The sequence below is a fragment of the Aquarana catesbeiana genome, linkage group LG01 (assembly GCF_042186555.1).
Source record: "Aquarana catesbeiana isolate 2022-GZ linkage group LG01, ASM4218655v1, whole genome shotgun sequence".
NCBI lineage: Eukaryota > Metazoa > Chordata > Amphibia > Anura > Ranidae > Aquarana > Aquarana catesbeiana.
The window spans coordinates 766,277,476-766,303,870 of record NC_133324.1 but is presented as its reverse complement, the minus strand read 5'-3'; the positions used below and the strand labels follow the sequence as shown (position 1 = coordinate 766,303,870).

Genomic DNA, 26,395 nt, shown 5'->3' with positions numbered 1-26,395 from the left:
TGTACGGATCAGGATGCATCTATAGGGCAAGTCATTGATTGCTTTCAGCTGACCTCCAGACCTGATACTTTGCCAAATCCCTCCACCGTTGCTAACGAAGCAGTAAATGCCTTTTCACAATTATCCAGGTATATCAGAAAGTTATCAGCATTAAAGATTTTCTCCTCTACCAATGGCCAACATATGCTTCCAAAAAGCTTAATTTAACTCTTTACATTACTTCCACAGCTTATGTTGCAAACAGCTCAAATACCTCAAAAGTATATTCCTTTATTGAATCCGACAAGAAGAGACCTTGGTGGAAGAAAGATGTTTCTTAATTCTTATGCTCTTGATTTTTTCAAACATGGCTCCCTATCAGCAATTATAATGGACAATGGGTATGTACTTCTTCCAAAAACACTGTAAATTAACTGTACATAGCCTAAACTTGTATTATATATTAAAGCAGTATTAAACCAAAAAATAAAATCGTAACGTATTGCAGCTTACCAATCCTTAGATGTGTGGCTGCATTACAAAAAAAATTTCTAGGCTTTTTTACCTTTACCTGGTGATCCAGCTAGTAACACACTTTGTGTCTTAGGGTGTCTGTTAGGCTTTCTAACCCCCCCCCCCCCCCATTATCTTTTTTTACTGACAAATTAACTGACTGAGCATCTTATACTGACATCCTGAAATATGACAGAAACCCACTTGTCACGGAACGTCCCACACTCCGCTTGAGTGCTTCCGTCATATACCACTTCCTCCCAGTCTGTATACAGATACCCCAACCTCTCTGAGCACAAACAAGGCGACACTTGCTTGTTGCTACCAAGAACTCTCTTTATTCAGAACCAGAATACAGTCTTATATACACAGGAGAAGATTACTCTAACAATACAAATGTAACCTAATTAACATGAGCTAATTATCTAATCCTTTATACAGCCTAGGTGACTGAGACATGACCTTTCGCCCAGACTTGTGGTCACCGAGCTTCGCACAGTTATATCAACACAATAGTAGTCGTCCCGTCTCCTACATTGTATAGAGGACAATGTCATTAGCTCATTCAATTAACATAAACACAGGTTGATGACACCAGCATCTCCTCACAGGATGTGTCCCAACGGAATGAATCAGTCTTATCAGCAGGGGGCTGCTGGAGGAACCCCCCCTCCCTCTTCAGGGACACAGATCCACAGCAAGGAGTCCCCAACCGAATCAAACAACCAACAATATATACATATATACACGACTGAGTCCGATTAATACAGTTCAAACCGGACCTCCAATTCACCCCACAAAGAGCACCGTTCCATTGAAAATCCAGGGCCCATAATCAAAAGGCAACAGGCTAGCGTTCAGTCCCCTCCAATAGCCTCTGTCTCGGGTGAGTCTGTCACATTTCTCCCCCATCAAAGGTTGACTAACAAGGTCCCAGACCTCCACCTGGTCTGGACATACGTTAGTCAGGCAGAGTGAACTCACATAGTCTTCCCGCATGATCTCCATTCTTGGCTGCAAGGAATAGTTGACCTCAGTAGGTGTGGGGCAGAGGTCATTTACTCTCTGTCTGGCTGCCAGGGCTTCAGCTGGATTGTTTTTAACATTCCTGGGCTCGGTCTGCTGCTGGGCAGAGGGGTCAATCACCCCTGCTTCTTGAAGCTGTAGAGGGACACTAGGTGCTAGGCAGAGGCCAGCGGTGCTCTGCCCTGTTGCCAGCGATTCAGCTGGGAGTAGCAGCTCCACTACATCAACTTGTCGTCGGAGAGAGGGGCCAACTGCCCCGGCTCCCTGGAACTCCACAGTTGTTGCCGGTGCTGGGAAGAGGTTGGTAGCACTCTGCTCTGTTGCCAGCACTTCTGCTGGGGACTCTGCATCCTCCGCTCCAGCTAACCGTTGGGGCAGGAGACTGGCTTCCTCCACTCCCAAACTGTGTAGTTGCCATTGGAAAAGGGAGCCAGCTGCTTCCTTTTCTATTCCCTCATCTGGCTGCTGGGACGACATGTCGATGGTACTGTCTCCCAGGTACACGGATCTTTGCTGGGGAGGAAAGCCCGCTTCCTCCACCCTGGCCAACTGTTGGGGAGGGACAACACACACCTCCTCTCCCTTCTCCCCCTGTATCTGCTGCTGGGAAGTGATTGCCATCTTCTCACCCTGAGCCTCCACAATTGCTGCAGGTGTGGGGCAGAGGTCTTGGACCCTCTGTCCGGTTGCCAGCACTTCTGCTGGGGGTTTGCCAGGTGGTTCCTCCTCTACAGAAACGTCTATTAAATCCCCAGTCTCTGGAATTGGTAAAAGTGTGGGGCAGAGGTCTTGGACCCTCTGTTCAGTTACCAGATCTTCAGCTGGAGAAGTTTGTTTTAACTCCATAGATGCTGCTGGCAGAATATCACATGTCCCTGTCAGTGTTGTGGGAGAAAGGCCGACTACCACTTCTCTCAAGAAGGCCGAAGCCACTGTTGGTGCTGGGCAGAGCACAGTGCACTTTAGCCCTGATAGCAGCTCTTCTGCTGGAGGCTCATCAGGTTGTTCTTCCTCAGCAGAAAAGTCTATCAAATCCCATGTCTCTGCAACTGATGTCTGGGGATAGAGGTTCACCATCTCCTGTCCATGGAACCCAGAAGATGCTATCATTTCTGGGCAGAGGTTAGCAGAGCTCTGCCCTGTTGTCAGCACTTCAGGTTTGGGGACGGCAATCTCCGGATTTTCCACTGCCGATTCTCTGGCATGCTGCTGAACTTGTTCTAGCAGTTTCCTGTATGCCCTTTCCAGATGCTGTTCCTTCCTTAGCAAATGGTCCAGATCAGGTTTGAGCTCTGAGACCCCTGCAAGACCGAGCATAGACTCTCTATAGTCTCTCAGGTCCTCAAGGTCAGGTTCCCCTTCATCGCCAAACATAAAAAGATCTGTAAGGCTCTCCCACAGCAATCCAGGGCCGCCAAAGTCATATCCCTCCGGAGAGCATTCTGTTGTCTCCCCTAAATATCCCTCCTCTGCGTGCCATTGCAGAGCCCGATAACGATTGTCCAGCTCTATCTCCTGCTGGACCAACCTGTCCAACTCAGTCACCCATTGCTCCTGGGGCTGCCAGGAATGCCACCCGCAATGCCCGTTGGTCACTGGCCCGTTGCTCTTGGGTTGGAAAGCACTTGCCCTGTTTTATACCAGCGAGACGGAGGGCTGCAATCCAGAGCTCCACCCGAATTTGCTGCCTAAGATCCAGGTATTCATCCTCAGACACAGTCCTGGTGTATGTTGAAAGGATGATCCGCAGCAGCCCCGGGAACTCTGATGCCAGGTCCATATCTCCGCTGGGGTGACTGAAGTCTGCTATGCTGATCTTGGATCCAGTTGGAGGTTTGGATGTCCCAGACTTCAGGAAGCTTACCATTGCTTGCCACCAATGTCACGGAACGTCCCACACTCCGCTTGAGTGCTTCCGTCATATACCACTTCCTCCCAGTCTGTATACAGATACCCCAACCTCTCTGAGCACAAACAAGGCGACACTTGCTTGTTGCTACCAAGAACTCTCTTTATTCAGAACCAGAATACAGTCTTATATACACAGGAGAAGATTACTAAACAATACAAATGTAACCTAATTAACATGAGCTAATTATCTAATCCTTTATACAGCCTAGGTGACTGAGACATGACCTTTCGCCCAGACTTGTGGTCACCGAGCTTCGCACAGTTATATCAACACAATAGCAGTCGTCCCGTATCCTACATTGTATAGAGGACAATGTCATTAGCTCATTCAATTAACATAAACACAGGTTGATGACACCAGCATCTCCTCACAGGATGTGTCCCAACAGAATGAATCAGTCTTATCAGCAGGGGGCTGCTGGAGGAACCCCCCCTCCCTCTTCAGGGACACAGATCCACAGCAAGGAGTCCCCAACCGAATCAAACAACCAACAATATATACATATATACACGACTGAGTCCGATTAATACAGTTCAAACCGGACCTCCAATTCACCCCACAAAGAGCACCGTTCCATTGAAAATCCAGGGCCCATAATCAAAAGGCAACAGGCTAGCGTTCAGTCCCCTCCAATAGCCTCTGTCTCGGGTGAGTCTGTCACACCACTGTTTTGGGGTTTTAGAGGTTTTACAGGTCATGTTAATCATAGCCCTAAGCACAAGCAGTTTTACCAAGTTTCTTTGAAGCCTTTAAAGTTCCATTCGCCTCTAGTTTGAGAATGATAAACATATATCCTAAACAAAGTGCTGACTGTCACTTAAACCAGCTGCTAGTAGGCTTCATTAATCTTCAGCCCTATTTAAAGCTTGTTAAACTCATTGGGGCCAACTGATAGCTTGTTTAAAAGTAACAGCACTCCCAACAAGATTTGTGTTTCACAATCCCAAACTGCAACTAAGGAGTTCTTTAAAGGCCTCAACAAAGATGCTCCAAGCCTGTCAAACTTTGCATAAGCTTGCCTTTATGCCAGCTAAAACACATATTAAAAAGACCTAAAACTAGTTTGGTTCTTATGCTTATATATACACAGAGCCTTTTTTTCATTCTATCGATGCTTATCGAATCCTACTCTTTCCTAAACATGTCACACACTGGCCTCCTGACATCACCCAAGACAAAATTTAAAGCTTGTTTTTTATTTTTTAGGCTTAACTCAGGTGATGCATATTGCCAACTGAAAGACTTCAAACTAACCATTGCATCCATAAGGTGAGATATCAATTCTACACTAATGATGGAAGGCTAATACATTGGATTTTCATTTAAATTTTTTGTTATACTGTACTGTTATACTTAATATTTAAGTAACATGTTTATTTTTACTAACATTAAATACAGGGTGTATCCATGAAACATTTTGCAGACCATTCAGTTTTCTTAGGCCTGATTCACATCTGTGTGTCTGATTGCCACTGTGGGTTCGCACCTGTTCCCACAACCACCCGCCGCAACCACCCGCATTGCCCAAATTTGGGTAATGACATTAGATGTATCCCTGGCCCTTTTGCTTACATTTAGTAGCTTACATTTTAGGTAGGGGGTGCAGCCATGTATGGGAAGCTATCACATGTATGGCAGATTCCCAGCACAGGCACGGCCCACTCTGCGTACTGGCATACCTCTGTAAGCCAGATCAGAGTTGTTCTTAATTACCACTAGTTTCCTAAACAGAGAACTGGCAGTATTTCTTTAAGAATATGTCACTGCCAAACTACTTGAATTTGCTGTATGTGTCAGTAATGTGGGTGAAAACTTTGGAAACTACCAGTAGAAAACGGTTGTTAGGGCCATTTTAAATTCCCCTAATTTTAATAAAGTCAGATAAGTGTTCCAATAGACTGGGATGTGTCTAGAGCAGTATTTCTGGTACAATAATTTTTATTGTAAAGAAGAAACATAACAAAGAGATGCGGTCAAAGGACTTTTATTAGTATTAACTGTCTACTGGGCGACCTAGAGGGATAAACCAAAGGTCCATATGGGTCACCAGAGCCTAAGGGCCATCCAACAGGGGCCCAGGTTGCAGGTGCACTGGTGTGCAACGGAGGGTAATCTTGTACTGGTTTATTTAAAGTGGTTGTAAACCCTTACAGACCACTTTTCACTACAGGTAAGCCTATAATAAGGCATCGCGGCTCCAGCCAATCACAGCCCCGGAGCCTGCAATACTTTGATCTAAGGTGAGTATTTCATAATGAGCTAGTATGGTATGTATGCATACTAGCCCATTATGCATTTGCCTTGCAGGTTTTTTTTCCTAGGGTTTACAACCACTTTACCACTTGTGGCACAGGTCGGGTGAGCAATCTGTGGAGAAATACAGAAAAAATAAAATAAAAATAAAATTTTTGGAATCTAGCAACAGTGGCTGCTTGCCTACCACAAATAGGCCCTAAGTTTGGGAGCAAGGGTCACCTAAAGTAGAGGAGTCTGAGGGCGACCAGAAGCACAGTCTCAGCAGCGAAGAAAAGAGGGAAAAAGGGAAAGACAAAAGAATAAGGAACGAGATAGGGAAAAGGGGGGGGAGGTAACAAATCGGTTCTCAGGAGAGACCCAGGCTGTTCCGATGCAAGGTGGGGAGAGCATAGGACCACCAAGGTGACCATACTTTGAGAAATTTAGAGTGAGAATCATTTAGAATACTCAACATTTTCTCATTGACCATAAGATCGGTTAAAGTGCTCTTCACCATAGCAAATGGAACAGGGGGCTTCTTCCAAGCTCTGACTATTACCCATTTAGCAGCTATAAACAAATAAGAAGCCAGTTTTTGTTGGTATGAAAACAAGAACTGAATAGGGCAATGCAGCTAGAGCAGTATTTAACACTGAACGCCAATCGAAATAAATTTCCTTACATAGAGCATACCCCACTTTTAAGTACACAATGGGGTTTATTTACTAAAGCTGGAAAGTGCAGAATCAGGCTCACTTCTGCATAGAAACCAATGAGATTCTAACCCCAGCTTGTTCAATTAAGCTTTAGTAATAAAACCTGGAAGATCATTGGTTTCTGTTCAGAGGTGAGCCTGATTTTGCACTTTCCAGCTTTAGTAAATAAACCCCATTGTGTACTTAAAAGTGGGGTATGGCTGTACTGCGTGAACTTGATATTCTTTCACTTTAAATGCAGCAATGTCTTTGAATACAGTCTCAAATTCATGAAACTTCCCAGCAGCAGATCCCTGTTAAAAAGACTGGTCGCTAAGCTTTCTCTCCTTGTGCAGGGTTCTAAGGTAGTCCTGATGCAGTCAGCATTCCCGCCTATACACGCCCACTAGTTTTGACAGGCATGCTATAAAATATGCAGAGTCAGCTTGCCTAGCTAATCCACACAGGTAGCAGTTGAGCAGACTCTTCCACTGCAAGGCAAAGGTTACTATTTTTTTAAAACAACTAAGCAACAACATGAACTTGCTTTTTAAAACAATCAATATTTAATTAAAGATTTGAATTTCATCATACTGTTTTTTCCAGTGTTCTGTTTCATAGTGTTGTACTTAGCGTAGTTGTATTATTCAAATAAATGTAGGAGGGAAGTATACCAGACACTAATAGCCTTTTGGGCCTGGGATTGTCATGGTAGAATAATTGTATGTCTTTTGTGGTGAAAGTGTCTTATTAGTAGGGATTTTCTGGCAGTGAGCATGCTTTACACCCAGAGCACATGGAGGTGGTGTTGGAATGGCTAACCAAGCCTTCATCATCCTCCTCCTCCTCTTTCTACTGGGCACACAGTACCTTAAAGTCATCAGCAGCTAGCATAGTGCCCTGTTATGCTTCCTCACTTACAGCTACTCTTATTATTGCCCCTCCATCTGGCATGGAGCAGTTGGCTGAGTTATTTGAACTTAGTATCAGCTACTTGATACAAGTGTTCAAGAGGCTATGGAACGGTTTAGGCAAAATAATGCCACGCGGTGTTGCAGCTGGTATGCTTAAGGGACAGAGGAGCCACACTGGGTCAGAGATTCTGTCAGCTCTGCAAGACCCAGAGATGGTTAACCCCACACCACTTTATGCCAGGAAACAGGCTCAGGGGATCTGGGGTTCCCTGTCCCCAAGATTAGCTCAGATTAAGATGAATGGAAGTCTTTATCACTAATGCATACAATTTTCATATTGTGTCTTTCTAAAAAATACATAAGTTAATCATATTCCTGGCTGAAAGAAGCGGATTTTTTGCCTCCAAATGTGCCTCCTATAAAAAAGGATGGGATTCTGTTCTGAAAATATGTGCCTAAACACTGCTTCAAAATTATTCTCCCATTAATTGAGATTCCCCACAGCAAATCTGAGCAATATTTATGTCTACACAAACATTTCATCTAATTTTTGTGTTCATTGCTGAAATCAGCCTGCGTTCTCCCTCAGAAATAATGGTCTATAAAAAAGCTTAGACTGTATACTTGAATCGCTTCCATTTTTACATGGTTGCATAGTTTTTAGTCAGGTTGAAAAAAGACACAAGTCAACCTGGTTCAACCAATAAAAAAAAATATTCGAATAAAAAAAATAGAAGACATCCATATGTAGAAGATATTTTTCTGGTACATATTTTTTAAATAAAAAAAAGAATAAATTATTTTTCCCAGATGCTATCTGCCTGGTTTCTACTTCAACACTATTTGCCTGTCTGAAAGGATATAAATAATGTGCTGCAACATTGTTTCTCTTTTATACGAAAAGAAATAACCCATAGAGAAGAGAGAAATGATATAAAGAAGCAGATGCAATCTACTTTGTTGTATGACCGACATTTAGCAGCCTGTCCAAGTAGGCCTAAAAGCCGTGGGGCAAATCTGTTGACATGTACCGCCTTGATTCATTCTTGGAAAAAAGGAAAATAATGTCTTATTTCTAGCTGCAACCTACTTCATATCTTTAATGGGTTTAGTAGTAGGTACTTCAGTAACAACGCATCATGAAGAGGGATGACATGATAAAGTAGGTACAGTATATGTCGCGGGACATAAACATACATATAAGTTAGTTCTTGAGAAATACAAAGATTTTAATCTGGGTCTTTAACCTGTGGCAAAGAAAATAAGTAAGATAGATCCCATAAAAACATTCTAATTCAAATTGAACACGAGGAAAAAGTTCTCTGAACAAAGAAGGGAACATAACAGAGCAAAACACACAGCTGTATGTGGTAAGACTAAGACTCCTATGTCTAATAAGATACAAAGGTGGTTCCATATTCCCTGGGATGCTGCCATATAAATTTACTGTTGGCAAGTATGGCCTATGACAGTGAGAGTATACATAATGGGGTCAGGGAGAGTGATTCCATTGAAAAGTAAAAAACTTAATGGTCTGAGAAGGACATCTATAGTCTTGCAGCCAGGGGTCCTATTGTTGGAGTTTAGTTTAAAATGCCCTTAGCAAATAACTATTCATATAGGAAATGGGTGTTGAGTGTCTGGGTAACTGAGGAGATGGAGGGTGTTTATATGTTTCTCCACATTCTGACGATTTTTGAGTCTAGCCGCAATGAAAGTATTATAGTGTTATAAATGTATGAAACTGGGTCTGACATATTTCATTTTTTTTTTTCCAATACATTTTTTATTGGTATTTCAGTACAGTACAAATACTACGCATTGGGAAAATGAGATGCAGTTAGTTGGGTGTAACATTAGTTAACTAGAAATATAAAAGACAAAATGAAAAGGAAGGAAAGGAAGTGAGGTACACTTTGCCGATATAACCATGTTGTTTTGTTGGACCAAGGATAACACTTCAGTGGCATTTGGGGAGGAATCAGATCTCCATTTCCGAAGCACTATCTGGTGGGCTGCCAGCAATATATGGGTAACCACAGTTCTGAAGGAAGGTGGTTATGTGCCAATTCAAATATTAAGAAATGCTAGGTTGGGGCATGGGGGGCTCAGAATGCCTGTGATCGATGCTATGTGTTTAAAGATCTGTGACCAGAAGCTCATAAGGCTGGGGAATTCCCAAAAAATTGTGTAGAAGGTTTCCTACTTGGCCACAATTGCACCAGCAGTGAGGGGGGAGTTGATGTGGAGAATTTAGCTAATCTGTAAGGAGTATAACACCACCTGTGAGTAATTTTAATGGTCATTTCCCAGTGGGCAACACACTGTGAAGATTTGTATATCGAGTTTAGGGCTGTACGCCATTGATTAGGGGTGAATCGAGTTTGGAGATCTGATTCCCACTTCATCATTGTATTTGTTTTCCAGAAGACAGTTTTGTTCTGTAAAGTATTATATAGTAGACATATTCCACTTTTTGCTGTTTTTTGCGATAAATAAAAGTACCATATGTTGGCTGGTACCTGGATAGTGGGAATAGGGTTTTTGGATAAAAAATGTACAATACATGCGCACGTAAAATAAGATTCCCTGGGAGCTTGAATTCTGCCATAAGGGTGTTTACTGTTTTGGGTTTGTTATTCTGCATAAGATAAAATACTGATTCAATACCTCGGCGGGATAGAGATTTAGTGGAGATCATCAGGATAACATTTTCTAGGATTTGAAGGGGGTAATTCAATGGTCCCTTCTGTTTCCTTTCAGTGGAGAGGTTAGTCAGTACTTCATGCTAAAATCGATGTTTGAGATGGTAGTGGTAATGTGGAGATGTTCCATGGTTTCCAGGAATCACAGATGAGGTTGGGCAGGCTGGTAGTAGCAGTTAGGGCTAGTTCTATTTCTGTCCACAATGGAAAGTCAGTGTTGCAGAGCCAAAATTTTAAGTTGGTTCATGTGAGCAGCCTGATAATAGTCTTCAATGTCTACCCATCTTTCTCCTCCTACTGACCTGTGGGAAACCAGGTGGGATTGGGAGCATTGGGCTCTTTTACCCTGCCACACGTAGCTACTAAGGATACTCGACAGGGTTTTCAGAAAGTAATTTGGTATGGGGATGGAGAGCGATCTAAATAGGTAAAGAATTTGGGGTAGTATTATCATTTTAAAGGAGGTCAGCCTACCCGCCCAGCATAGTTCCCATGTTGAGAATTGTTTCAGTTGCTCTTTGATTTTGTTTATAAGGGGAAGTAGGTTTAGTGAGGGCAGTTCAGAGGCTTTACTAGTCAGTGTGATGCCTAGGTACGGGATGCCCTGTGTGCTCCATTTAATGGGTAGAGCACCCTGGAGAGCGCTTTTTGATGAATCGCTGAGGCCGAGGTTTAGAATTGGGGATTTTGAAAAGTTGACCTTATAATAAGATATTTCACTAAATTTGGCCATGATTTGATGGGTTGCAGGGAGGGCATCATGTGGATTAGTCAGAGTGAGTATGACATTGTCTGCGAAAAGGGTAATGACATGTTGTTGTGACTTAAACTGAAAGCCAGTGATGAGGATGTGAGTCCTGATCACTTCTGCGAGGGGTTCAATCATTAGATTGAACATGGTGGGAGATGAGGGACAACCCTGTCGAGTTCCGTTTGAGATCTTGAATGGTGTGGACAGTAGACTCGATGTATACACCTGTGCCATAGGTTGGGAATATAGTGCTAAGATGGCTGATTGGATGGAACCTGTGAACCAGGTCTGACATATTTCTATACCCACTCCTAGAAATGCTAATTTAGGGTCTGGGGCACAGGAAATATGGGTAACAGAGAAAAGAAAATTAAAAACACCAGACCAAAAGGGGACAAAGTTTGGGCAATACCACCAGACATGTATTAAGGTCCCCCATTGTCTCCAACATAGTGGAGAATGTTTTCGAGAGATATGTGCCAATCTATGGGGGAATAATACCATTTGTGTAGGAGTTTTTGGGCTGATTCCCAGTGGCCGAAAACCGAAATGCAGGCTACAGTTGTGTGTATATTGAATTAAGAAAATCAATAAAAGATTTTTCCAAAAAAAAAAAAAAAAGTGGAAAAAAGTCCCAGGTCTGAGTAGTCTCATTCAATCACATGGTGCAAGCACATGTCTAAACTGAAAGGTATTTGTAGAAATCCTTAAGGCTTAAAGTGTTACCAAATCCACAACAGTAAAATCAGTCTGTATTTGCAGTAAAACATGCTTGTTATACTCACTGTGGAACCTAAGGGGTTAATCCTCTGCATTGTATAAAAAGGCTGTTTGATCCTGTATGCACAGTCCTCCTCTTCTTGCATTGCCCCCAAAACATGTCCAGATAAGACAGAGTAAATGGAGTCAGGCTGCACATGCTCAGTTTAGTGTGTATTGAGAGAGTTTTTTTTTTCTTGGGAGAGTACATGTGATCAGCAAAGGGCCAATCAGCACTATCCAGACAGAGGGTCCTGCATCCTGATAGGACAGCCAGTGCAGTATGAAAACTTCTCCAAGCTTTAGCCAGTCACTGATAGACGTCACAAGACTGCTATATACTGCTGATGAGAAAAGGTATTTAGCAGTTTATATTTACTAAAATTATTACATTTCCATGTTCTGTGTACTATGGGGGACTAGATATAGTGAATGTAGGGTCCTAGGTTTAGTAACACTTTAAGTGATAAGTGTTGCAGAAGGTTTGAGAGGATTTTAAAGCGGGGTTCCACTCATATTTTTAACTTAATCTTACCCCCTTCAGTTAATTGCATAGATGTTCAAATGCCGCACGAAATTTGTTTTTATCGCTGTAATTACCTTTATATTGTACTTTATTGTGGCACTTCCGGTCTCTCCTCCCATGGGAGTAGGCGTGTTTATTGCCTTTCCCCGGCACCGCACTGTCTCCTGGGAGCTTAGTGTCAGGCTTCCCAAGATTCTGTGTGAACAAGCTGTGAATGAACAGCATTCACCGTATCCAGGAAATCAATGCTTGTGGGCTTCACATGCCCACAAGCAAGATGGAAACAGCCAGCATCACATTTTTTAAGTTATTCTTCAGTACGAAAACAGACAGAGGCGGAAATATTACACCCAAACTGTGAGTATTATTTTGGGGTTAGCAAACTGTCTCAATGACCTAAAAAAAAAAAAGATTGGTCGCTGGACTCCCACTTTAAGTGTGAGTCTATAAAGAGATCTCTGATACAATGAATTCTAAGATCATTTCAAGAAGTGGGATCCAGATTTAAAGATGTATAGGGAAAGGAGGAGTAAACATGATAGCATTTGATGTGATAAACCATTCAAGCTTTGTACAAGCGAGTTCCAGACACGACAAGTGGCTGTCAAAGTACCCATAAATGAGGCGCATGGTCGCTGTTGTAAGAGGGAGGCACTTAGTAGTAGTTTAGGATTAGCCCCCAGTGTGTGTGCTTCAATCTGTTTTCATGAGTTATCAGATGAGGGAGTTAACCAGTGTTTGGCTTGTGCCAGAATAGGATGGTGATCTACACCACCAAAGAGGAATATAGCACTATGTGAATGTGCAGGCAGTATGTGCATAGATAGAAAAATAAATAAATAATAACTAAAGGGTGGAGCCCCCCAAACAAAATATACCTATATATCTCTCAGCTTAAATAAAGATAAAACCTCGGTGAAATCTACAATCGAAATAAACATTTTTTTTATCCTTTCAATAAAATGGTGATTACCGCTGAGGCATTAAATACCAGTACAAAGTGCTGTGAATTAATATTAATTAATTAATATTAATAATATTAATTAAACATTAATATGTACTGGTATTTAATGTCTCAGCGGTAATCACCATTTTATTGAAAGGATAAAATTTTTTTTTTATGGGGGCGTGTCCGGACACTGAGGAGACCAGACGTACTGCTCCATAGCTCCGCTGAGCTTTCGGCAATCCAACGCCATCCTACAAATTTCATAACTTGGTGAGCCTCAAAACTTCACACATAGGTCACTGGACACCTGATACATCTGCCCCTGGGGAAATTACTGAGTCTGGCTGGCCGATTGAGTTGCTATTAGGCCGCGGTCGGCTCCTCATAACAGAGACTCGCCACCATCTTGCGGCCCACAGGCCTTAACCATTCCCAGGCTCGAGTGCCGTGATCGGCCGAATTAAGAGACATCGAATCGCCAAAAGCTATTAATATTCTCCCGGGGGAGGATCGGTAGGGGTACAGACACAGTACAAGCCGGCAAACATAGTGGAAAATACCTCCGACCACTCGCGGCCCGCCGCCATCTTGAGGCCGGTGAAGCCTCCAGTGTCCCCGGGCTCGAGTTCCGCAATCGGCGGTACGAGCGATAGCCAACCCGGCCCTTCCTATTACAGACACATCCGGATGATAGATGCATGATGTAGAGACCCTGAAGGCCGGAAAAGATTAGGAAAAGCCGATCTCGGACACCCACAGCCTGCCACCTTTTCTTCAGACCACCACCTAGGAAAGGCTGAGGCTCTGGCCTACCTATAGCAGACGGTGGCCATCTTGCTAATTCAGGGACACCTCAACTGATTTTTCTTCCACCCTTCCTAATACCAAGTGGACCTTTCTTCCACTAAACTTGGTGAGTCACTTTCATTAACTTTTATCTTTCGGCGTGGCCTGACCTTCCATGAAGATGGCAGCTTAACTCCTCAGCTCCCGCCATCACACGACCTACGACCAGTATAACGGAGGCTAAACCGAGCTACAACCTTCCTAAAACATGGGGACCGCATCCAGGAACACATCCGCATCCCGTTCCAGGTCGCCGAGGGAACAGCCTAACAACCCCGGGCAGACATCGGTTGAATTTGAACGGATCCACCGCGCACTGAGACCCAAAGGAAAAGCCACTGAACCCCCCAGGGACGTGATTTGCTGTCTGGTGGACTACAAGGTTAAGGAAGACATCTTACGCCAGGCCAGGAGCATCCCGCAAATCGTCCATGAAGGAAAGACGGTACAAATCTTTCAGGATCTTTCTGGCATAACCCTACAGCACCGCAGAGACCTGAAGCCGCTCCTAGACACGTTACGTACCAGAGGCATACCGTACAAATGGAAGTTCCCCTTCTGCTTCGCGGCATCCTCGCAAGGGCGCTCAGCGTTCCTCAGAGTACCTGAGGATCTTCCCCAGTTCTGTGAAACCTTGAACATCCCCGTCATGGAGGTACCGGAGTGGTATGCGGAATTTCGCCGCTCGGCTGTCCGTAGAGAACGCCAGCCTGAAGAACCTATGGAGGCCCTGAATGCAGGACACAGGAGGAGACGGTCGCCTTCTGCCCCGATGTACCACGGCACCTCCCGATATCATCGTCGGGAATTCGGTGCAGCAACCTCACCCACCTCGAGAAGAGCCAGACGGGACCGATAACAGGTCAGAGAAGCGCCTAATGTCACAGATGCCCATCCACGTAGTTATGCCAAGTTAGGCGAACAGTTAACTTTATCTTTATTAAAACAGAATAGTGAGTGCTTGTGCTCAACTGCTGATAACTTTCCTAAAACGGTCATCACAGGGCTAGATTTGCTGCGTAAGCGCAGACCGTTAGGCCTTGTATGGAATCCGCCAATGGGTTGTATGCTCCCCCTTAGCGGCCTACCCCATGCCTAGAAGGATTGAGGTATGAGCGGCAGCCTACAACCCCCATAATGCCTTTAGCGCTGATCCCGGAAATGAACACCTGCCCTCCTGCTGGCAGCGGAAAGAACAAGTGCTCCCTGATTAGCGCATCTCACAGTCCCTGTCTCAACAAAGGCAATAGGTCTTCAAGTTCCGGATTCCCACTATGCACTGAAGTCATGCTTCCCCCTGTGAGCCGCCACCTTCTAAGAAGTTCGGGAAGAGTTTATCCGATATACGGCTCAATTGCAGCATACACTGCGGTACACGTTTGTACCGGACCTAAAAACTAACGGCCAAGAAAAGATGACCACCATGTCCTACAGCCTTGCTTGCTTAATCTCATGGGAACCCTGATACCACCAGACCGACCGGCCGATGGATTGCAGATCCCTAATGCTGAAGGACATCCCACTTCACACTTTGATCTCAGAATAACAGCGGATACTCAAGCTATTGAGATTTTCTGGGAAATAAGGACACACAACGAAGCCGAAGATGCCTACTACCAAAGCTGTTGACTAACTACAGATGATTCCGCTAACCCCTTTTTCTTTACAGGTACGCCTCATAGAGTACTTTACCTGAGGCATTCACTACTGGTATGGACTGCATTTTGTCTAAATTCTAAAGTTCAACTAATGTTTTTCAAAGGTATGTTCAGCCTTATACTGTAATGGTTAGTAGACTTAAGCATAGAGTAGGTCTTAAGCTCATTTACTATACTATATAGATTATATCTTATGCTCAATCTCACACCCTGGAATCTTTGCTGCATATCCCCGCAGACAATGCTCCGATTCCAGAGGTCTGAGTGACTCTTAACGGAACAAGAAAACATGGTACCCTATCTCGAGTAAAGCACATACTGGATGTTCTTCAGGGTCACTGAGGTGATTCAACCATCACCTCTTTTGCCCTCCCCGGTGAACCCCAACGTCAATGGCTAGTGAACTATTAATGTACCCCTCCCTCATTTAACTTTCATGGTCACGTGATGGCGGGGCCTACACCCCTCTCACTCACACACCACCTCATTCGTGTAAGGTCTACACCAACCCCCGCACAGCAACGGTGCAGTATAATAACCCGTTTCCCACGGGATAGGCGCTGCACCCACGCTGTACTATTCCGATCCCTTTTCTAGACTCGAGAAGGCGGGATAATCAAGGTATTGATTATCTCCGTAATCTCTTCGGATAATCAAAAAACCCCTTTTTTTTTTTTTTTTTTGTTGTGATTGAAGGCTATGGATCTTAATCACGCACCAGCTGACAAGGAGCTATCTCCCGCTCTTCTAAATCTTCAATCCATCAACATACGCGGTCTGAACACACCAGAAAAACGTTCCCTCTTACTTTCCTCTCTACACAAGTCCCGGACCCATATTGCTCTGATCCAAGAAACACATTTCAGAACAGACACAATTCCCAAATTACAGGACCGGCATTTCCCGACAATTTATCACGCATCTAATGATGAGGCCAAATCGAAAGGGGTGTGCATCCTCATATCTAAAAATTGCCCACTTATTGTTTCAGATACCCATAGGGACCCCCTTGGGAGATACATTTTCTTAAAAGGCACCCTACATGAGCAACCAATAACTATAGCAAACCTGTATGCTCCAAATTCGCGACAAGTCTCCTTTTTCCGCGACACTCTTCAGACACTCACGTCCTTTCGATCAGGTTTGTTAATACTTGGAGGCGACTTTAACGTCCCGTTAAACCCTAACCTTGATACATCCAATGGTCACTCTTCCCTCACATACAGAGCCCTTCGGGCCATAAAACAGCAACTGAGAGGCTTACTATTGCACGATACCTGGCGTACTCTGTACCCTAATGAAAAAGATTTCACCTTTTACTCCCCACCACACTCTAAGTACTCACGGTTAGACTATTTTTTCATTTCCCAAGACGACCTACCAATGGTCAAAAAATCCACCATTGAACCCACGGTCCTATCAGATCACAGTCCCATATCATTAACCTTACAACTGCCTGTTAAAAGAATGCACTCCTCAATATGGCGTTTAGATAATTCCCTCCTATCTGACATTGCTGTCACAAACTCGATTTCCCATCAACTTACCAAGTACTTCATGGAAAATGGCGAAGGAGAGTCCACACCTGAAGTGGTATGGGCAGCCCACAAATGTGTGGTACGAGGCATACTCATCTCTGCAGCTGCACAACGCACCAAACTTCGAAAAGCGAAAATAGAGGAATTGACTAAACTTATCGCGCATTTAGAACAAAAACACAAGCAATCCTTAGCTTCTGAGGCACTTACCGACCTAACGCAAGCCAGAAATGATTTACTAGAAGAACTGCACAAACGATTAAAGCGCAAATACATTTTACAGCGGAAATGTTTTTATGAATTTGGTGATAAGTCAGGAAAGCTCCTCACAAGAGCACTGCAGGCCAAGAGAGCCGCACATACCATACACACAATCAAAGACCCTTCTGGTACACGTCATGCTACCTCTGAAGCCATAGCACATCAATTTGTCCAATACTTCACAAAATTATATAACTTACGACCCTTCCATACGCCAAATTCCCTAGAGGATAGACAGGAAGCTATCAACCAATTCCTAGCCCAGTACGCCCCGACCCCACTCACGGCAGAGGATTCAGAGGCACTAGATTCTCCTCTAACAATAAAGGAGCTTACACTAGCTTTAAAACAGATGAAACCAGGCAAAAGTCCGGGTCCAGACGGACTTACGGTAGGATACTACAAAGCCTTTACTGACATTTTAATCCCACCTCTAGCTAAAGCGTATAACAACTTTCCGCCTTCCAGTATCGCTATCAGAGACACATTAGAAGCACACATCTCCCTTATCCCGAAACCAGGTAAAGATGAAACCATGGTCACCAACTATCGCCCTATCTCCCTACTAAACGTAGATATTAAAATGTTTGCCAAAGCCATCGCCAACCGTCTATTACCTCTACTTCCCAAACTAATATCCACAGAACAGGTAGGTTTCGTCCCCGGTCGCGAGGCCCGAGACAACACCACCAAAGCGCTAAACGTCCACCATTGGATCACTACCTCTAACTCCAAAGGCTTTCTCTTATCCCTCGATGCGGAGAAGGCGTTCGACAGGGTGGCATGGGACTTCATGGAAGCTACCCTGCGCTCCATAGGATTACCTCCACATTTACTCCAAATGATCATGACACTGTACTCCTCCCCCACAGCAAAAGTGAGGGTGAATGGTCGCCTGTCGAGCGCCTTCTCCGTGTCCAATGGTACCAGACAGGGATGCCCCTTATCCCCACTAATTTTCATTATCACTCTAGAACCATTCCTCCGCAAACTTAGGGATAACCCGAACATCAAAGGGTTGGAAATTGACAATAAACACTTTAAAATAGCCGCTTATGCGGACGATATCCTACTGTTCCTCACTGACCCGCTCACTACCATTCCTAACCTACTTAAAGAATTTACTCACTTCAAATTTCTTTCTAACCTACAAATAAATTTCTCTAAGTCCAAAGCACTAAACATATCTCTACCTGATGAAATAGTCACACAATGTAAACTTAACTTCCCGATTGACTGGGAACCTCATGCGCTCACGTACCTTGGCATCAAAATACCCTCTAAATTGGCAGACCTATATAAACTAAACTTTTTACCCATCTTACAAACCGTTCAAGCAGATCTACAAAAGTGGAGCTCGGGACCGTTTTCCTGGTTCGGAAAGACGGCGATCCTAAAAATGAACATACTTCCAAGATTTCTCTACTTATTCCAAACCATCCCTATACAACTCCCTCCTTCCTTCTTTGGCATACTTAAGAGAACATGTAGGAACTTCGTATGGTCTTCCAAACAACCCAGACTGAACTGGAACAGATTGACGTCTCATAAACTCCAAGGAGGCTTACACATACCAGATATACAAAAATATTATTGGGTCTGTCACCTCGCTAGGATAGTTGACTGGCACAATAACAGGCCTAACAAAGACTGGATACACGTAGAAAATGCTTTTACCGCAATACCTCTAAATCTTTTACCATGGATTAAGCAAAATAAAAAACCTGAGGGGGCTACACATAACCAATTCATCAATGCAACTCTAAACACTTTTAAAGCAGCCTGCAAACTACTCCAATTGACACCCACACCGGGTCCCTTGACACCTCTGGAAAACAACCCTGACTTCGTACCAGGAATACATACCAAGACCCCAACGACGGATATGAATCGCCCCAACCTTAAACTACACCAACTGTTCCAACAGGGTACTCTCATGTCTTTCCAGACCACGACTCGGACATTTCCAGACTACCACATTCCATTTTATAAATACCTGCAGATACGCCACTTCGCTAATAGCATCCAACCTATTGCAGACTTACACAGAGATCTTACACCCTTTGAAAGCTTTTGCAATAACCCAGAGCCCCAAAGACACCTTATCTCGTCTATATATAAACTCTTATTCACATCACAAGAAATCAAATCCGATAGCCTGATTTTACAATGGGAAAGGGACTTAAATCTAGACCTCACTGCAGAAGACTGGCAACATGCCCTTACTCATATACACAAGGGTTCTCTCAATATCTCCACACAGGAAAACAGATATAAAATGTTTACGAAATGGTACAGAACTCCAGATAGGATACACAAATTCCACCCAAACCTTCCCCCCCTCTGCTGGCGTTGTCACGCATCCAGGGGCACTCTTCTCCACATATGGTGGGAATGTCCCCTCATTCAAAACTACTAGATAGACATACATCGCCTAATTTCACAGATTACGACTTACTCGCCTGATTTCACCCCGGCCCAATACCTACTTCATCACACCTCACTTCCACAACACACCTACAAGAAATCTCTGGTTCTCCACCTCATCAACGCAGCTACCTTATGCATCCCTGTCCACTGGAGAGACACCTCCCCCCCTACTATTCAGGAATGGATCCGGAGAGTAGACAGAATAGCTGAAATGGAACACCTTATACATCAATCCAATGATACACCATCCAAGTATGAACATATCTGGGCCTGCTGGACCCATTTCAAATCGACCCACATCCCGCACACTTCCACTGACCCCACCCCTCTAAGGACTGGGGAGACAGTGCACACACAATCGACTGCTTAATCCATGGAATTATCTTTGGGCTTACATTGTTCTTCCATCATTCTTTCACCCTTCCCCCTCCCTCGTAGGACCCTCTCTACCACCCAAGGGATCACTAATGATCTGAATGATCCCTCGCTGCCGTTCTGAGACCTGATAGGTTTCACAGCAACACCTTTTTTCAAGCTAACTAGGCAGACCCGACATGCTTTTGTCTCCTCTGTCCTCATATGTCCCACAATGGGCACAGATTGCTCCCAATAGGGGTGCCAGAGGTGGAACTGAGCAAACAAGGTCGGTTAAGGATAAGGAAAGACTTTAGGAAAGAATGCAGGGGAATAGAGAAGGTTGCAGATGGGATGATAAGGAGAAGAGAAAGGAGGAATTGGAGATATGAATAAATTGAAAACAAAACAATACGCTTTAACAACGATTTTCATTTAAATTGATACTTTAAATTCCAATTATAACGACGATGTAAATGCATTAATACCTATAGCGTCTGGGATGATAGCGTACTATGGTTTATTTTTTATGGTTTATTTATAATTTTTTTTTTTTTTAATCTTCTCATACCAAACTGGCAATGCATTTTAACGACAAGGGAATCTCACAGATATATTTTACCATAACACAAGGCTTATTCCCCCGCTGCGCAGGAAACCACCTACAAAATCTCTGAATGTAGCTACCTTGTTCTTTTGTTCATACTATGTTATAGTACTTATAATGTCGTACAATACGATGTACTGTTTTACTTGGCTATGGGCTAATATGTGACATTTACTTACATGCTTTCATTTCTGTAACCTATGTGTAAACTCAATAAAAATTATACGTTAAAAAAAAAAAAAAATTTTTATTTTGATTGTAGATTTCACCGAGGTTTTATCTTTATTTAAGCTGAGAGATATATAGGTATATTTTGTTTGGGGGGCTCCACCCTTTAGTTATTATTTATTTATTTTTCTATTTATGCACATACTGCCTGCACGTTCACATAGTGCTATATTCCTCTTTGTGGTGTAGATCACCATCCTATACCTCAGTGAAGGCAAGAGTTGATACCCAGTACACTTAGATATTGTAAGTTATTGTAGGATTAGCGCAGCACCATTCCCACTTGTCAGTTGTTAGTTACATCAGGGTTTAAGGCTGGACCCCATTCGGTGCAAGCTGCTTTTCCCTATCTAAAACCACCTATACCATCACTACGTGGTAGCGCAGGAATAATACTCCCTATATTGTGCCAGAATAGTCACTTTATAATATTTAGAGACATTTTGTGCCCTCATTCCGGAAGACATCATTGGGGGTAGAAAGAATTCCATTTGCAAATTCAGGGTCTTTTTGTCCCCCAAATAAAGATGTTAAGAATGGTTTGAATATTACAGAGCTGTGATGGTGACAGTGGACAAGGCAGGGTCCTAAATGGGTATAATATATGTGGTAATAGGAACATTTAGCAAATGAGATGTGTCCAGTCCATGATGCATACGTATGTTTGAATTCTTCATAGTTTGGTGAGTGTTGTCACAAACACAGTGTAGCGATGTAAATAGTGAAAAAGAAATGTCTGGACAGCCGCACTCCAATTAAACGTCTTTATTGTAGAAAAATGATCAATTCCATATATGACAACAGAGGTGCAGGTACAAAAGCAACTGACGCGTTTCACACCATCAGTGCATAGCTATGACTAAGCACCAATGATGGTGTGTCAGATGCTTTTTTTTCTAGTACAATATTTTTATTGATATATAAAAAGGGGGAAACCAGATAAGATACAGTTTTCCCCCACAGGGGATACGGACATGAAACATAAAATAGAAGTTCATGTAAAAATACATAATAAAGCATATTATAAGGGTATAGATTATAAACTGACATTGACCCTTAAGCCGAGGCCGGGAGTGCGTTATGCCCAAGCCTTGAGACCCAGGGGCTAAGGTAGAGCGGAGTTGTCCGCAGAATGGGGAGAGAAAAAAGAATAAAAAATATATATATTTTTTTAAATAAATAAAAAAGGGGAGGAGGGGACACAACAAAACAAAAAAACAAAAAAACACTCACATTCACAGTGGGGGGGGGGGGTTGGTGGTAGGTGTAGGACAGAGCGGCGGGCAAGAGGCCCAGAAACGAAACGAGTAAGAAAGAGGGACAAAGAGGGGGTGGGCTGGAGATGGGGTCACATTAAATTTAGAGTCCTAGACTAGTCGGGTGTAAAGTAGGGAAAGCGTAGGACCACCATGTGACCCACACCTTAAGAAATTTGGCATGGGATTCGTGGAGAACACTAGACATTTTTTCATGAATCATAAGGGTCGTCAAGGTATTCTTTACCTCCGGAAATGAAACAGCCGGCTTTTTCCAGGTCCTTGTTATTGTTCATTTGGCTGCAATAAATAGGTATGTGGCTAGTAGAGATGAGCCGAACACCCCCCGGTTCAGTTCGCACCAGAACCTGCAAACGGACCGAAAATTCGCACGAACGTTAGAACCCCATTGACGTCTATGGGACTTGAACATTCGAAATCAAAAGTGCTCATTTTAAAGGCTAATTTGCATGGTATTGTCCTAAAGGGTTTGGGGACCCGGGTCCTGCCCCAGGGGACATGTATCAATGCAAAAAAAACTTTTAAAAACGGCCGTTTTTTCGGGAGCAGTGATTTTAATGATGCTTAAAGTAAAAAAAAAAAAAAAGTGAAATATTTCTTTAAATATCGTACCTGGGGGGTGTCTATAGTATGCCTGTAAAGTGGCGCGTGTTTCCTGTGCTTAGAACAGTCCCTGCACAAAATGTCATTTTTAAAGGAATAAATCTCATTTAAAACTGCTTGCGGGTTTAATGTAATGTCGGGTCCTGGCAATATAGATGAAAATCAGTGAGACAAACGGCATGGGTACCCCCCAGTCCATTACCAGTCCCTTTGGGTCTTGTATGGATATTAAGGTAAACCCCGCACCCAAATTAAAATAAGGAAAGGTGTGGAGCCACCAGGCCCTATATACTCTGAACAGCAGTATACAGGCGGTGCAAGCAAGACAGGGACTGTAGGTTTGTTGTTAAGTAGAATCTGTTTGTAATTTTGAACGGGTACATTTTTAACGTGTTTAGCTCCAGCCAAAAAATCTTTTTTAAGCATTTTGGAAAACATAGGGAAGGGTTATCACCCCTGTGACATTTGTTTTGCTGTCTGTCCTCCTCTTCAGAAGATTTCACCTCACTTTTGTCCCAATGACAAATGTTTTTTGAAAATTTGGGTTTTTTTGTGGAACAAGGATTGTAAAGCATCAGTGGAAAGGAGAAATGTTTTTCCCATATTAACTCTTACAGGAGAGAATTTCCCTTCCTAGGGGTAGATTTCATCTCACTTCCTGTTGTCTCCTTCCGTTTGCAAGTAGGAGTCGTTTGTAAGTTAGATGTTTGAAAGTAGGGGCCTGCCCTATATACTCAGCAGAAATTTGGGCCTTAGGTGTTGTTGTGGCCACAACACTGTAAGCCCTCACAGGGCCCTGCTGTGAAATATTAGATTAAGAATTGTAATTACATGCCCCTGTTGAACAGGGGCAGAAAAATTGGGCCTTTGGTGGTGGTGGTGGTGCTGGTGCCACAACACTGTAAGTCCTCACTCGCTCTTGGTGGGCGCAGAAATGGGCCCTGCTGTGAAATATTAGAGCAAGAATTGTAATTACATGCCCCTGTTGAAGAAGGGCAGAAAAATTGGGCCTTTGGTGGTGGTGGTGGTGGTGGTGCTGGTGCCACAACACTGTAAGTCCTCATTCGCTGTTGGTGGGTGCAGAAATGGGCCCTGCTGTGAAATATTAGATCAAGAATTGTAATTACATGCCCCTGTTGAACAGGGGCTGAAAAATTAGGCCTTAGGCACTGGTGCTGGTGCCAAAACACTGCAACCCCTCACAGACACTCTAGTTGGAATGCAGGAACGAGCCCTGCTGCAAAGTATTGCATCAAAAATTGTAATTACACGCCCCTGTTAAACGGGGGCTGAAAAATTGGGCCTTAGGCACTGGTGCTGGTGCCACAACACTGCAACCCCTCACAGATACTCTAGTTGTAACGCAGAAACGAGCCCTGCTGCAAAGTATTACATCAAAAATTGTAATTACACTCCCCTGTTAAACAGGGGCTGAAAAATTGGGCCTTAGGAACTGGTGCTGGTGCCACAACACTGCAACCCCTCACAGATACTCTAGTTGTAATGCAGAAACGAGCCCTGCTGCAAAGTATTGCACCAAAAATTGTAATTACATGCCCCTGTTAAACAGGGGCTGAAAAATTGGGCCTTAGGCACTGGTGCTAGTGCCACAACACTGCAACCCCTCACAGATACTCTAGTTGTAATGCATAAAGGAGCCCAGCTGCAACGTATTGCATCAAAAATTGTAATTACACGCTCCTGTTAAACAGGGGCTGAAAAATTGGGCCTTAGGCACTGGTGGTGGCGCCCAGAACCAAAAATGTTCTTACAAGCTATCAGCGTGATCATTGAGGAGGAAGAGGATTATTACTCAGGGATAGTCACTCAGCATCAGCATAGGCAGTCTTTGAAGGGATCTGAGATTTCAAAAAAAATTATTCGGTTACATTTTTTTATGAAGGTCAGTCGATCGACCGAGTCGGTGGACAGACGCACCCTGTGATCGGTTACAAAGCCTCCAGCAGCACTGAATGTGCATTCCGAAAGAACGCTGGATGCAGGACAGGCCAGTAGCTCAACTGCATACTGTGCAAGCTCTGGCCAGTTATCCATCCTCAAGACCCAGTAACCCAGAGTATTTTCGGTGGGAAAGGTGTCCAAGTCAGATCTTGCCCCAAGGTATTCCTGCACCATGTAAAACAGACGCTGGCGATGGTTGCTGGAACCGATCATACCTTGGGGCTGCGGACCAAAAAATTGTCTGAACTCATCGGTCAGACGGCCACCTTCTCCACCGCTCATTCTTTGACTGACCGAAGCCTCAGCAACACGTTGTTCAGAAACAGGAGTTTGTAACCTCCCAGTCTCTGGGAACGCGTTGCACAGACCTTTCTGCAAGGCCTCCCGAAGATGTTTCATCCTCTGCTCCCTCTGCGATGGCAAGATAAGGTCCGCAACCTTACCCTTGTAACGTGGATCAAGGAGGGTTGCCAGCCAGTATTGGTCCTTTTCCTTGATACCACGAATACGAGGATCCTTACGCAGGCTTTGCAGGATCAGGGAGGCCATGCAGCGTAGGTTTGCTGAGGCATTCGGTCCTGAGTCCTCTGGGTCACTAAGGACGACATGGTCCGCAGCCACCTCCTCCCAGCCACGTACAAGTCCATGTGTTTCTTGGGACTGATCCCTTAAAGACTGCTGCTGATGCTGAGTGCCAGGCTCCATACTGACACAATCTTCCTCCTCCTCCTTCTCGTCCTCTTCCTGTGTGATCGGCGGGCATGCAGGAACACTGTCTGGATAAAGGGGGCCTTGAAAGTTAAGAAAATCCTCCTCTTCCTGCCTCTGTTCTGCCTCAAGTGCCCTGTTCATTATTCCATGCAGCGTTTGCTCCAACAGGTGGACAAGGGGGACACTGTCACTGCTCACCATCCTCGTGGCCTCCTCAAATGGTGACAGGACAGTGCATGCATCCCTGATCATGGCCCACTGGCGTGGGGAAAAAAAAACAAGCTCCCCTGACCCTGACCTGGTGCCATAGTCGCACAGTTACTCATTGATGGCCCTCTGCTGCATGTGCAACCGCTGCAGCATGGCCAACGTTGAGTTCCACCTGGTGGGCATGTCACAGATTAGGCGGTTCTTGGGCAGGTTAAATTCCTTTTGGAGGTCCGCCAGCCGAGCACTGGCATTATATGACCGGCGGAAATGCACACAGACTTTCCTGGCCTGCCTCAGGACATCCCGTAAGCCCGGGTACCTGCCCAAGAACTGCTGCACCACCAAGTTAAGGACGTGAGCCAAACAGGGCACATGGGTCATTTGTCCCTGTTGGAGGGCAGAGAGGAGGTTGGTGCCATTGTCGCAAACCACAATTCCTGCCTTAAGTTGGCGTGGCGTCAACCACCTCTGAACCTGCCCCTGCAGAGCTGACAGAACCTCTGCTCTCTGTGTGGCTCCTGTCCCCCAAGCACACCAGCTCAAGCACCGCATGGCATCTTTTGGCCTGCGTACTTGCGTAGCCCCTTGAATGGCTACGGAGCACCGCTGGTTCCGAGGAAAAAGCACAGGAAGAGGCCATGGAGGAAGAAGAAGAGGAGGGGGTGGAGGAGAGAGGTGTGTCACAATCATTAGTAGTGGCATTTTGGAGGCGTTGTGGCGGAACAAACTCCAACACTACTGCACCT

The 26,395-nt window shown here is 44.2% G+C and overlaps 1 protein-coding gene across 2 annotated transcripts in view; it reads left to right on the top strand.

Moving 5' to 3' along the window:
* The window catches only part of LOC141113204 (probable ATP-dependent RNA helicase DDX60), a 477,260-nt gene that overhangs the window by 432,037 nt on the left and 18,828 nt on the right, over positions 1 to 26,395 (top strand). For both annotated transcript variants that reach the window (XM_073606185.1, XM_073606175.1), the window contains 2 exons: positions 229 to 380; positions 4,637 to 4,699. In XM_073606185.1, the coding sequence (XP_073462286.1) occupies positions 229 to 380; positions 4,637 to 4,699 (215 nt within the window). The remainder of the gene's footprint in view (positions 1 to 228; positions 381 to 4,636; positions 4,700 to 26,395) is intronic.